Here is a 13,682-nt window from a genome sequence, read left to right on the forward strand (position 1 = left end):
GGTTGGACTAGATGACCTCCTGAGGTCCCTTCCAACCCTGAGATTCTATTCTACAAATAGTAGCCTATTAAAATGCTTGACTGGTTTTTTACACGAAGAACAATACACCAGATGCCTAGCACTTGCTCAGATTGCCACATGGAATCTGTACAATCCCGGCACGGGTCAGAGGAAGGAGAATGTTACCCAGGCAGAACAATACAACCAGTGGATCTGCTGTGGGGTCAATGTAGCCAGTCCAAATGCTGAGTGACCAGCCTAACTGACTGATACTGTCGTTTCTCTGAAATGGTTCCAACTTCCCCCATTCAAAGCCAGCCTTTGAATGTGCCTCAGAAGCAGTACCAACCTCTGGGCCCAGTTCAGAGCCCTCTGAGCTCTGTTAGCTCAGACAGAAGCCTGCCAGCCTCGGGAACTGTCTGCACCCTAAGGTGGGGAGCATGACTGTTGAGAGATGAGCCCACAAACTTTTCATCTTCCTATTGGCCACGAATCCAAAATCCAAACCACAGTAACAAGGCTCTTGTCTCTGTACCTCACGTCTGGGTCTGCCCACCTTGGTTTTTGTTTGTTTTTAAATAAGCTACAACTTCAGCCAATCAGAAAGCAGTTTCTGAAGCAGGGCCCAGCTTTCCACAAGTTGGCTCCTAGAAGGGTCCGATCCAATCCTTCCCCAGGAGACCAGGACACACAGCAATCCCAGCCTGTCTAGTGAATAAACCTGGGATGAGGCTTCAACCACTTCTGTCTTCCCTTTCTCAGCTTTGGTTCTGTAGATGCCAGGCTCAGTTCCTCCCTACTTGGTCTTACTGCACTGCAATCCCTGGAACCTGTGGCGTGACACTGGCAGAACACTGGGGTAATGCGGCAGTGAACTCCGCACTCTGCGTTCACCCCTCCGTTCCCAGGATAATCAGTCAGAGCATCTCCTTCCTTGCTGCTTAAAATCTTCATCAATTTATTCACTTATTGGTGCAGATTGAACTCCAGAAACATGCCCACATACAGACTGTAAGTGCCCTGACAACCAGCTGCTGGAAAATAACCACCCAACATCACAACACAACACAATAAATCAGCTCACAGCCACGAAATCAAATCAGCAGAACATCCCCCATCCCACACCACCCACTTCTCCAAATGCCCTGTCAAGTAGATGGGCTTTTAAGGTCAACACATTAGGCCACTTTGGATGTAATGAGGGCGCTAGCTCCAAAGCAAAGATTGCCTCATGGAGAAGACGTACTAGTAACTCTTTCTCTTTAATGCCAGCGGTGTGTCTGCTGTGGCAGGCTGGCCCAGAGAGGTGTCTCTCAGGAAGACAGGACACAAGCCATTGTAGGCTGTATAGGTCAAAACTAGTACGTTCAACTCCACCTGGAAACCAACAGGCAGACAATTACAGTTGCTCAAAAAGAAACAGGGGGAGGAGTAAAAACACGAGAGAAACAAAACGACATTCTGGAAACAATTCAAAATTTTGTTTCAAAGTTTTTCAAAAAATCAAAACATTTCAACCAAAATCAAATACCTCAAATATTGTGAACTTGTTTGAAACTGGAATGTTTTGTGAGTCTGGTTCAAATCTGATTGTAAAAGACTTTTCCGTCAAAAAACGTTTGGATGAAAAATGTCTGAAGAGCTCTACAGCCAGTGCAGGTCCTGCAGCACCAGTGCTGTGTGCACCTGCTCACGTGGTGCCTGTGCCCTGCCCCACCCTCAGCTCCTGAATGGAAGAACACAGACTGAAGTAGCTGCAGAAGTGGGACATTTACTCCGCCTGATTCTCTTTGAAGATGTCAAATGAAAGCAGATCTCTCAGTGCTGACTGGATTTTACATGGGAGACCAAAGTTTACACTATAAGCCATTCCATTGTCACAACAGGGACACAAAGAGCAGATGCAGTGCAACCTCATTCCTCGGTGGCCCCTGCTGCTTTGGTAATTACCTGACGTAGATATCGAGCTGCTTCAGGAGACGATCATATTCCTCGTGGAGGGTTTCCTTCTCTTGCTGCAACAGCGACAGCTGCTCTGAAAGGTTCTGATTGGTTTTTTGACAATGGAGATGCTGAAAAACAGATGCATGTTTTAGAATTTCTCTTTAAAAAAATGTAGGGACTGAAAATGTCCTTTCAATCCTTGTGCTCCCGGCTCAACAGCTTCTCTGTCATAAAGCCTCCTTTTTGCCCCAGTAACCAGACAAAGGAACAATCATATCTAGTCTATCCTGCTCTTGCCACAGGAGGAGTCTGCCTCTTCCTAGCTAAGTTGGAAGAATGTGGATCTCCCTGTTGCTCCTGGGAGGGACACAGAGTGAAGGGACACAGCTCCCATGTGTATTGTCTCCCACATGGATTGCTGTGCAAAAGGCCCCATGCTCTGAAAGGAAAGGGGCTGCCTTCTCCTGTTCCATCCTCCTGCCCCCACCCAACCCTCCCACGGAGCTCTATTCACAATAAGCTTTAGGCCTTGTCTATGATACAATGGCACAGCTGCAGTGTTGCAGTGTAGATGCTTCCTACACAAACGGAAGGGGGTTTTCTGTGGATGCAATTACGCCACCTCTCCAGGAGGCAGTAGCTAGGTTAATGGAAGCACTCTTCCATTTGCCTACCTGCATCTACACCAGGGGTTAGGTCAGTCTCACTACAGCGCTCAGGGCATGACTTTTTCACAGCCCTGAGCGACGCAGCTAGGTGGAGCTAATTTTTAAGTGTAGCCCAGGCATTAACCAGGAGAGTGGGATGGTGTTGTGCAGGGGACCACAGAGAGCTCCCTCTGTTTTCACATTACTCATATTCTAATCCAGGCCCCTAAGAGATGCTGAACACCTGGAATCCCTGTTGAAATCAGTGGAGCTGCAGGAGCTCAGAACCTCTCAGGATTTGACCCTGTGTTATCAAGTTCTGGGCACGGGCCCTGCAACTCCACTGCTCCAAGACTGAGCCCTCTGGCTCCAGTGCCTCTGTTCTCACTGTGGCTCTTTAGTGGGTCCAAATGAGCGTTGACTCCTGGTGGAGACTTCACTGGGGAGCAAGACAACCAGCGGGGATTTCTAGCAAAGCAGGACAACCTATTCAGAACAAACCAGCATTTACCAGTCAACTAGAACACCACTAGAGCATGGTACTAAAGGGTCCTTAGGTTAGCGTGGAAAAGGAAAACTTCACTGAGAGCCCATGCTGGCGGAATTACCTGCCCCTGCTGTCCAAAGCCTCCTGGATTTCATCTCTCTCTGTTTCTTTCCCCTCTACCCTGGGCAGCTGCAATCTTCTATCCCAGTCTGCTCATACCAAGCCTCTTGTCCCCAGCTGCAGCCGCGCCGTGTTCACACGTCCTGCTTCCTACAGCTCCCAGCCATTAAAAGTTAATGTCCAGTCTTTGGTCCTCCTTTGTATCTCCCAAGGCAAATTCATCCGTATGGGGACAGTTCTTGATAGTTCATTCATACCAACCCAGGCAAGCCCACGTGACACCAACATCCCCATCCCCTAGCCGCCTGTCCCAGAGGAGAAATTAACTCCTTCACCCCCAGTGGGTAGCAATACAAAGTGAGTGAGGATACGGAGTCACACACATCTTTCATAACAAGGCCACAAACATTTCCAGTCTCCACGGCAGCATTATCAGCTGACAGGGAAGTGCTGACTCTTAACTTGATGGTCTGTATTGAAGTTAGTCATTAGAACAGCAGCATCATTTATGCCACCAACCTGTCCCCTTCCCAAAGAGCCCTCCTCAGAGCAGCCATGTGTAACTTACCTCATTTAATGCTGTTTTTTTCCCCTCCTCTAATATACGCAGTTGTGCCTCCTGCTGCTGAAACCTGACCTGCAGCTCAGCATGAGTCTTGGCCAGCAAAGTCTCAGTCTCGTGCGAGTGTCTGAGCTGTTGCTGTAGCTCCTCCGCATGCTGATCCAGGAGCTTCCTAAAAGCACGTCACGGCAATGAGGCAACAATGGACAACCGCTGATAAGAAGTCGAGTTGACGGTTTCCCAGTTACTCTGGGCCTGGTCCCCACAGAGATTTTGTATCAGTATAAATTGTTATATCGATACAACCCCTAGTATGAACCCAGTTATATTGGTATAAAGGCGCCTTATACCAGCATAGTTTGTTCTCCTTTCCGCATGGGAATAAGCTTTACTGGCATAAGCACCTTTATTCTGGTATAACTGCATCCACACTGGGGGAGTTGGACCCTTTTAACTACATTGGTATGGTTAAAGAGGTGTAGACCAGGCCAGTTACTAATGCAAAGCCCCCTCTGAAGATCATTAGTCATTAGAGCTGTGAATTAGAAAGACAATGACATGAAATGAGCTAAGAATACAGTGACCTAGGGACCCACTGATGCCAACTGGCAGAGGGCATGGGGGGTCATAGGGTTTTACAGGGATCCCTGGGTCGGATATTTGCATAACAGTTCATTGAAGGCTGGCATGTGAGATCTCTACTGAGAGCCAGTAGCCCACTGGTCATCATAACCAGTATGAAATGTATGTACGGATAATATTTAAGGATTTATGTACCTATCCTGAAAATGATGCTCTTAAGTAGGGCTGTCAATTAATTGCAGTTAACTTACATGATTGATTTAAAAAAATTAATTGCGATTAACCATATTAATCGTGATTAATGGCAGCTTTAATCGCACTGTTAAACAATAATAGAATAGCAATGGAAATTTATTAAATATTTTGGACTTTTTCTACATTTTCAAATATATTGATTTCAATTACAACATAGAATACAAAGTGTACATGCTCACTTTTTATTATTTTTTATTACAAATGTTTGCACTGTAAAAATGATAAAAGAAATAGTATTTTTCAATTCACCTCCTACAAGTACTGTAGTGCAATCTCTTTGTTGTGAAAGTGCAACTTGCAAATGTAGATTTTTTATTAAATAACTGCACTCAAAAACAAAACAATGTAAAACTTTTTAGCGCCTACAAGTCCACTCAGTCCTACTTCTTGTTCAGCCAATTGCTAAGATAAAAAATCATAGAGTCATAGAATATCAGGGTTGGAAGGGACCTCGGGAGGTCATCTAGTCCAACCTCCTGCTCAAAGCAGGACCAATCCTCAACTAAATCATCCAAGTTTGTTTACATTTATGGGGGATAATGCTGCCCACTTATTTACAATGTCACCTGAAAGTGAGAAAAAGGCATTCACATGGCACTTTTGTAGCCAGCATTGCAAGGTATTTACGTGCTAAACATTCATATGCCCCTTCATGCTTCAGCCACCATTCCAGAGGACATGCTTCCATGCTGATGACGCTCGTTAAAAATGACTGAACTCCTTGGGGAAGAACTGTATGTCTTCTGCTCCGTTTTACCCACGTTCTGCCATATATTTCATGGTTATAGCAATCTTGGATGATGACTCAGTACATGTTGTTCTTTTTAAGATCACTTTCACTGCAGATTTGACAAAATGCAAAGAAGGTACCAATTTGAGATTTCTAAAGATAGCTATACCACTCGACCCAAGGTTTAAGAATCTGAAGTGCCTTCCAAAATTTGAGAGGGATGAGATGTGGCGCATGCTTTCCGAAGTCTTAAAAGAGCAACACGCTGATGCAGAAACTACAGAACCTGAACCACCAAAAAAGAAAATCAACCTTCTGCTGGTGGCATCTGACTCAGATGATGAAAATGAACATGCGTCGGTCTGCACTGCTTTGGATCGTTATCGAGCAGAACCTGTCATCAGCATGGACACATGTTCTCTGGAATGATGGTTGAAGCATGAAGGGACATATGAATCTTTAGTGCATCTGGCACATAAATATCTTGCGATGCTGGCTACAACAGTGCCATGCGAATGCCTTTTCTGACTTTCAGGTGTCATTGTAAACAGGAAGCTGGCAGCATCATCTCCCATAAGTTCAACTTTCATGATAAAGAGATTGCACTACAGTACTTGTAATGGTGGAATTGAAAAATACAATTTCTTTTGTTTTTTAAAGTGCAAATATTTGTAATAAAAAATAAATATAAAGTGAGCAATGTACACTTTGTATTCTGTGTTGTAATTGAAATCAATATATTAGAAAATGTAGAAAAATGTCCAAAAATATTTAAACAAATGATATTCTAATATTGTTTAACAGTGCGATTAATCGTGTGATTAATTGCGATTTATTTTTTAATCGCTTGACAGCCCTACTCTTAAGGTCTTGGAGTTAAGGCAAATCACCAGGAGGTGCTATACCTTGGAAATGTTCCTTCCAGGCAGGAGGTAACAGAGACCTCTCGCCCTATACAATGATTGGTGTGTTCTGTTTTATGCCTCACTGTGTGCCTATTTGCATACTGAGCCACAGGCAAAAGAAGAGATTGAGAAATCTACAAGAGAGCAAATCTACAAAATGAAACCAACAGCAGGGGGTGAGCGGTTTATGAATAAAGACAAAGGATGGGATTGGTATATCTTGGGGGCCAAAGAAACACATGGAATCCGTCACCTCAGAGGCAAGGTGACAGTGTGTCTGTCTCATGAAAGGAGGGTCACAGGCAACCTGGCTGTAAAGTGCTGCTGAGAAATACTTGGTTAGACAGAAGAGTATCTAGTAAATTAAGTCTAGGCTCTAGCATGTGTGCTAGGATTTTATTTTATATGTAACCATTTGTTTCCATTCTTCCACTTGCAACTACTTGAATATCTCTGTTAAATAAACAGACTTTATTTCACTCTGTACATATGCAAGTGCCATGTGTTAAGTGGAGTGGTGATCGAAGGTGCCTGGTAAGCTAGAGTATATTGTTTCTTTGGAAGCAGCCAATCTGTGAATACTGTGAGGGTCCAGTGGACCAGCGGCTGGACACATCAGGGAGATGCTCAGAGGACTCAGGGGTTGGAGTGTGCCTATCGTTAACCTGTAGAGAGACAGCAGGACCTGCAAGGCCCAAAAGGAACGGTGTGTGTTGCCCATGGCTGATGGAGTTGCGGAGTTGAACCCGGCAGACAAAGACGGGGCTTCCCCATGGCAAGGACAGAGGGGAGCGAGGTGCCTCCTAACCTTGGGTAACCCCAGGAAGCATCACCAATGCTAAGGGCATCTCTTTGTGTTGTGCCCACTACACATTTTGCCATTCCTGGAGTCAGAGACCTTGTGATGGGGAAAAGAAAGACTTATTTTAGGACTTGTCTACATGGGAAAGTTAGTTGTGAAATAAGCTAGGGAATGTAAAATGCAATAGCTTCTCCACACTAGCTCCCTGAGGAGTCGCTCTTATTCCGCTTCCAAAATGGATTAACCAATGCGGAATAGCTATTCCCCAGTGTAGACAAGTGCGGAGTCCATCCTCACGTGAGAGCAGGTGCAGGTCCTACCCAGCCACTGCAGGAGGTGCACTTCCGAAGTTCATTCCGGTTCTAGGGATATTTTGGTTCTAGCCGCATTCACCATTATCCGTACAGGGAGTCCCCCTGAAACCGCCAAGATCTCCAGGACCAGAATGACCTTGTTAACCTTACCCGTTGTGCTATACCCCAAAGCAAACATGCCGTAGAACCCCTCCCCCGCTTTGGAACCATGCAGCATAATCTAGGTGGTTACGTCCCTAAGGGAAGTTTCCCGCAGTGACGGATGCAGCAATGTCTGCCTGAGTTTGCCCAGGGACAGGGAATGTAGTGGGATGTGCCCCATTCAGTCTCAGGGGGAGTTAACGCTGAGGCCAACTGACCACCATTTAGAAGTTGACATTGTTAACTCTTTCATTGCCGATCACGCAGCCAATGTGTCTCTCCGTTGGTATTGAACGCCCTGGTGAATGCTGCGATGGGGGGCAGTGGGGAAGGCAGGTGCTGTTGAAGGTTGCTGGGGTGGGGAATTATGGGCCTAATTCAGTCTGAGGTTACAGGACCCTAGTGGCAGAAAGTCCACCAAGAGCAGTGGCTGGGGAGTGGGTGAGATCAGCACCACTGCCAGGCAGCCTCCGCAGTGGAGTTCACACAGAGGACATCCTAGCGCCCAAAGCTACGGAGGTGCTGCAGAAAACATGGCATGGCAATGAGGTAGAATCCCTGACGGTCCTGCCTTCCCTCCAGGGTAAATTATTCTCCTGATCCAGCTGCCCCTGTGGGTTGCGTCCCCTTGTCCTTGAAGGAACAACTCAGACTCTAGGAGTTCACAAAAATCTCTCAACATATTTCCACAGCCCCAATCAGCTCTGTTGCTGTGAAATGCACTGTATTATCTATGCAGCCTGGCACACTCTGCTGTGGCCATTCCAATCAGCACCAAGTCCTTTCCTCCCTTCGTCCCATCTAACTTGCTGAATATTCACACCTGCGTTTTCCAAGACTAGAGCCCAGTCCCCACCTCCTTAACTTACTCACACTTCTCTGTAATCTCAGCATGCTACGCCCTTGGCCAGTGACCCCTGCTATGTTCGACTGGCTATAAGTATACATCTGATGCTATTTCTCATTTCATTTAACAATATGTTCAGACAGACATACAGATAACATTAGCTACCATCTCTCTAGGTTCTTATACTGTGCCCATCACCATGGTATCTGAGTGCCTGCTCTGCTGCTCAGCCTTGTGGGTAGGGCCCTACCAAATTCACGGTCCATTTTGGTCAATTTCATGGTCATAGGATTTAAAAAATAATAAATATAATGATTTCAGCTATTTAAATCTCAAATTTTATGGCGTTATAATTGTAGGGGTCCTGACCCCAAAAGGAGTTGTGGGGGGGTGTCACAAGGTTATTGTAGGGGGGTTGCGGTACTGCTACCCTTACTTCTGCGCTGCTGCTGGCGGTGGCGCTGCCTTCAGAGCTGGGCAGCTGGAGAGCGGCGGCTGCTGGCCAGGATCCCAGCTCTGAAGGCAGCAGCACAGAAGTAAGGGTGGCATGGTATGGTATTGCCACCCTTACTTCTGCTCTCCTGCTGGCGGGGTGCTGCCTTCAGAGCTGGGCCCTCAGTCAGCAGCCACCACTCTCCGGCTATCCATCTTGAAGGCAGAGCAGAAGTAAAGGTGGCAATACTGCAATCCCCCTAAAATAACCTTGCAACCCCATTGCAACTCCCTTTTGGGTCAGGACCCCCAATTTGAGAAACGCTGGTCTCCCCTGTGAAATTTGTATAGTATATAGTAAAAGTGCACAAAAGACCAGATTTAATGGGGGGGGACCAGATTTCCTAGTCCGTGACACGTTTTTCATGGCAGTGAATTTGGTAGGATCCTACCTATGGGACTCAAACTTGTCTCTTCTTCCAGTGAAGATTTAATGCTATTGACTATACTTGTCTGGACCCTTCCTGCCCCTTTCCCAATTTGAGAAATGAAATACACTGTTACGTTTCTATTCAGGGCCAGACTGGGGGTTCAAACAGCCTCTTGTACTCTTGGTCCTGATGCCTACATATTTTATCCTGTCCATCATCTGCCAGTGTGGTAGCTATAATGGATTCCAGGTAAACTCCATCCACTGTCTGCCCTTCATCAATAGTCTTTGTTACTCCTTTCAATAATGCAGGTAATGAATCACATCAGAACACATCCTCAGTGAGGGGTGGGGGAGAACCCAGGAGTTTGGTAATGCTGAAAGTGACCGACTCTTAGTGTCCAATGACACACAAAGCTGGGAGCACTTTCTAAAGGCTTAGCCCAGAGAAAAGCCGAAGGTGTTATTCACATCAAGTCTGTGGACCATGGCTTTGCCAGCATGGGACAAATAAAACCCACAGGATGATGAAGGTGGAACTCTGTGGCCTTTGCTTTGCTGTATAGCTATACTGGCAAAGCCCCCTAGTGTAGACACAGCTTATCCCGAACAAAGGAGTTTTTCTGCTGGCGTAGCTAAACCTCTTCCCCGAATGACATCAGCTATGTGAACAGAAGCACTTTTCTCTCGGCGTAGCTGTGTCTGCACTGGGGGGTTGCCGGCATCGCTGTGTTGGCTGAGCGGGGGTCTCTTCCCACCCTGACTAACTTACCTAGACTGACAAAAATGTGTAGTGTAGACCTGGCCTGTCAGTCACCCCTTTGGAAGGAACTTGGCATGTGTCCATAACACCAACTTATCTTTAAAAGCTGTAGTCAATGGGATCACTCGCTAGGGCCTGCTGCTCACTCGCTCTAGGAGCTGAAGTCCAGATGCCATGACGATGGTCACACTATAACCAAGGCCCTGCGTACTCTGCAGCAAGCTGGACCTAGCTTTTGTGGTGAGGTCTCTGGGTTCTGCAGCGTCTGGTGGAAATCTGGACCGTCCCTGGCAGCTTTGGGTGAATTTAAAACATTGAGGTTTTCGTTGAGTTATCAACCTGGCAAACCCTCTCTGCCAGATCCATGTACTCCTCCCGTCAGGAGCAGAGTGGTTTTGTGGCCAGTGCACTGGACTGGGAGTCAGGAGAGCTGGGTTTTATTCCCAGCTCTCCCACTGACTTGCTGCATGACCTTGGGCAAGTCACTTCCTCTCTCTGTTCCCCCTCCAACCTTTGTCCGTCATGTTTATTTAGACTATATGTTCTCTGGGGCAAGGACCATCTTGTGCCCTGTATTTGTAAAGCACCCAGCCCAGCGGGGCTCTGAGCTTGCTTGGGGCCTGAAGGTGCTGCCACATCACATATAGATAATGCTAAAACCCCATGCTGGGGCAGGAAGGCTTTTTGCTGAGCTGAGGCTCCCTCTGACTGGAATGCAGAACACTGGCAGGCTGGATATTTGCTCCTTCCGGAGGTTTTTGCTGCTTGTGATTAGGCCTTTGCAGCCCCCGGTGGAGTTTGCTTGCAGCGCTCACCATGCGACACTCAAGTCACACAGCCCCAAGAGCACTGCTCAGAGCTCCCTCTCCAGGTTTGGATTTCTGCAGGGGAGACCATGACAAAAGCATTCCCCTGCCACCTCCCTCCTCCTCCCTACAGTGCCCATCACCACAGGCTGGTGACAGTGGGACGCCCTTAGTTCTGGGTGGGAGGGGATCCCCATTTCCCGTTCAGGCTAAAGCAGTAATGCAGCCCTACTCCACTGCAAGGCAGAGCACCATGTAAACGGTAGGCCAGCGTGTTCCCGGAGCAGCCAGCATCCTGGGACGAGCACCCCCTCACCTCAGCAACATGACAACCCCAGTTCCTTTCACCTTTTCCGCTGCTCTTCCTGGAGCTGCCGCAGCAGCTGAGTTTCTCTTTCTTGGGCCTCCTTTAACTCCTCCTCCATTTGCTTCCTGCCCAAAACGTGGGTCTCAGTTAGGCGGAGCTGGTGATGGGACTCCTTCAGCTGTTGCTGTAGCTCCAAAACCTTGGGGGAAATTGGTTGCAGATTAGACAAACAGTAAATGACAGGTTTTGGCTGGACGCTGTCAATAACAGCTGGCTACTGCAAGTCAGCCTGGGCTGCTGGAGAACGGAACCTGTCTCTGGTACAGTCTGCAGGGCCAGCCTCTCCCACCCCTGCTGCATGTTAATTTGTGGTACCGCAATGCCACCTCTGCTGCCTGAAGGAACGGCTTCTCCGAACCTCCCCTGGCACAGGGAATGCACAGACAGCGCCTACATTAGAAGCAAGAGGCAGACCAAGGACAGGGTAGGCCCATTACTCAGTGAGGAGGGAAAAACAATAACAGAAAATGTGGAAATGACAGAGGTGCTTAATGATTTCTTTGCCTCGGTTTTCACCAAGAAGGTTGGTGGCGTCTAACATAGTTAATGTCAGTGAAAATGAGGTAGGATCAGAGGCTAAAACAGGGAAAGAACAAGTTAAAAATTACTTAGACAAGTTAGATGTTTTCAAGTCACCAGGGCCTGATGAAATACATCCTAGATACATCCTGAGGAGATATCTGAGCCATTAGCAATTATCTTTGAAAAGTCCTGGAAGACAGGAGAGATTCCGGAAGATTGGAAATGGGCAAATACAGCGACAATCTAAAAAAAGGGGAATAAGGACAACCCGGGAAATTACAGAGCAGTCATCTTAACTTCAGTACCTGGAAAGATAATGGAGCAAAGGGGGGAGGGATAGCTCAGTGGTTTGAGCATTGGCCTGCTAAACCCAGGGTTGTGAGTTCAAGCCTTGAGGGGGCCACTTGGGGATCTGGGACAAAATCAGTACTTGGTCCTGCTTGTGAAGGCAGGGGGCTGGACTTGATGACCTTTCAAGGTCCCTTCCAGTTCTAGGAGATGGGATATCTCCATTAATTTCAAATAATAAAGCAATTTATTTGCAAACATCTAGAAGATAATACGGTGATAAGTAACAGTCAGCATGGATTTGTCAAGAACAAATCCTGTCAAACCAACCTGATAGCTTTCTTTGACAGGGTAACATATACCATTAGACGTGGTATATCTTGACTTTAGTAAAGCTTTTGATACTGTCTCACATGACCGTCTCATAAACAAACTAGGGAGGTGGGTGCACAACTGGTTGGAAACCGATCCCAGACAGTAGTTATCAGTAGTTCACAGTCAAGCTGGAAGGAAATAATGAGTGGGGTCCCGCAGGGCAGAGCCGTAACTAGCTATTTTTGCACCCGAGGCAAGAATATAAAATTGCGCCTCCCCCAGCCCGCTCCTCTAGCAGCGCCACCCCCCGTTCGCTCCTCCAGCCGCGTCCCCCTCTTGGCTCCTCTGAGTGCGCCGTGGCTATGCTGCGCCCCCCACCATGCTCCTCCGGCCGTGCCCCCCCTTGGCTCTTCCAGCCGCACCGTGGCGTGCCCTCCCTTGGCTCCTCCGGCCACGTTGCAGCCATGCTGCGCCCCCCCGTTGGCTCCTCCAGCCTCACTGCCGCCCCCCCGGCTCCTCCGGCCGCGCTGCGGCCATGCTGTGCCCCCCCCCCACTGCTCCCTCCTTGCTGCTCTGGCCATGCCGCTCCTCCGGCCGCACCGCAGCAGTGCCTTTCCCCCACCTTGCTTTTTTTTTTTTTTTTTTTTTTTTTTTGCTTGGGGCGGCGGCAAAAAGGTTAGACCCGGCCCTGCGCTCCCCGTCCCAGCTCACCTCTGCCTCCCTGGGCCTGAGCGTGCCACTGGTTGTTTCTCCGTGCTCCCAGGCTTCCCGCACGAACAGCTGATTCGCAGGAAGCGGGGGCTCGGAGAAGCAGGGGCGTAGTGTTCAGGGGAGGAGGCGGAGAGGAGGTGATTGCACCCCTCCCATTTGTGCGCCTGAGGCAAGTGCCTCACTCGCCTCGCCCTTGTTACGGCACTGCCGCAGGGATCGGTTCTGGGTCCAGTTCTGTTCAATATCTTCATCAATGATTTAGATAATGGCATAGAGAGTACACTTTGCAAGTGCTTTGGAGGGTAGGATTATAATTCAAAATGATCTGGAAAAACTGGAGAAATGGTCTGAAGTAAATAGGATGAAATTCAATAAGGACAAATGCAAAGTACTCCACTTCCTTGGGTCTCTGGGCCCTGCTCCCCACACCATTCTATGTTACTGTGATGAGAGTGGCTCACACAGTCACTATTGGTGGGCAGTAGGCTGGATGACTAGGGGGACTGGATGGGGGGCTGAGCTAGGGTGGGAGGAGAGAGAGATTAGAAATGAGCAGTGATAGGGCTAGAGGGGTTTGGGAATGAGAGGAGAAGAGAACAGAGAGTGGGGTGAGATTGAAAACATGGAAAAAGGAAGAGCTCACAGTAAAGAGAGAAGAAGTGGAGAAAGTGGAAGGAAATGAGTGAGAAGTAAAGAGAGAGAAACACACCCA

General features: G+C 47.9%; 1 protein-coding gene across 2 annotated transcripts in view; it reads right to left on the minus strand.

The window, feature by feature from the left end:
* The window catches only part of CCDC30 (coiled-coil domain containing 30), a 127,634-nt gene that overhangs the window by 7,684 nt on the left and 106,268 nt on the right, over positions 1-13,682 (minus strand). For both annotated transcript variants that reach the window (XM_065575188.1, XM_065575189.1), the window contains 3 exons: positions 11,116-11,273; positions 3,767-3,932; positions 1,951-2,072 (listed from right to left, as the gene is read on the minus strand). In XM_065575188.1, the coding sequence (XP_065431260.1) occupies positions 1,951-2,072; positions 3,767-3,932; positions 11,116-11,273 (446 nt within the window). The remainder of the gene's footprint in view (positions 1-1,950; positions 2,073-3,766; positions 3,933-11,115; positions 11,274-13,682) is intronic.

The sequence above is a fragment of the Chrysemys picta genome, chromosome 21 (assembly GCF_011386835.1).
Source record: "Chrysemys picta bellii isolate R12L10 chromosome 21, ASM1138683v2, whole genome shotgun sequence".
Lineage (NCBI taxonomy): Eukaryota > Metazoa > Chordata > Testudines > Emydidae > Chrysemys > Chrysemys picta.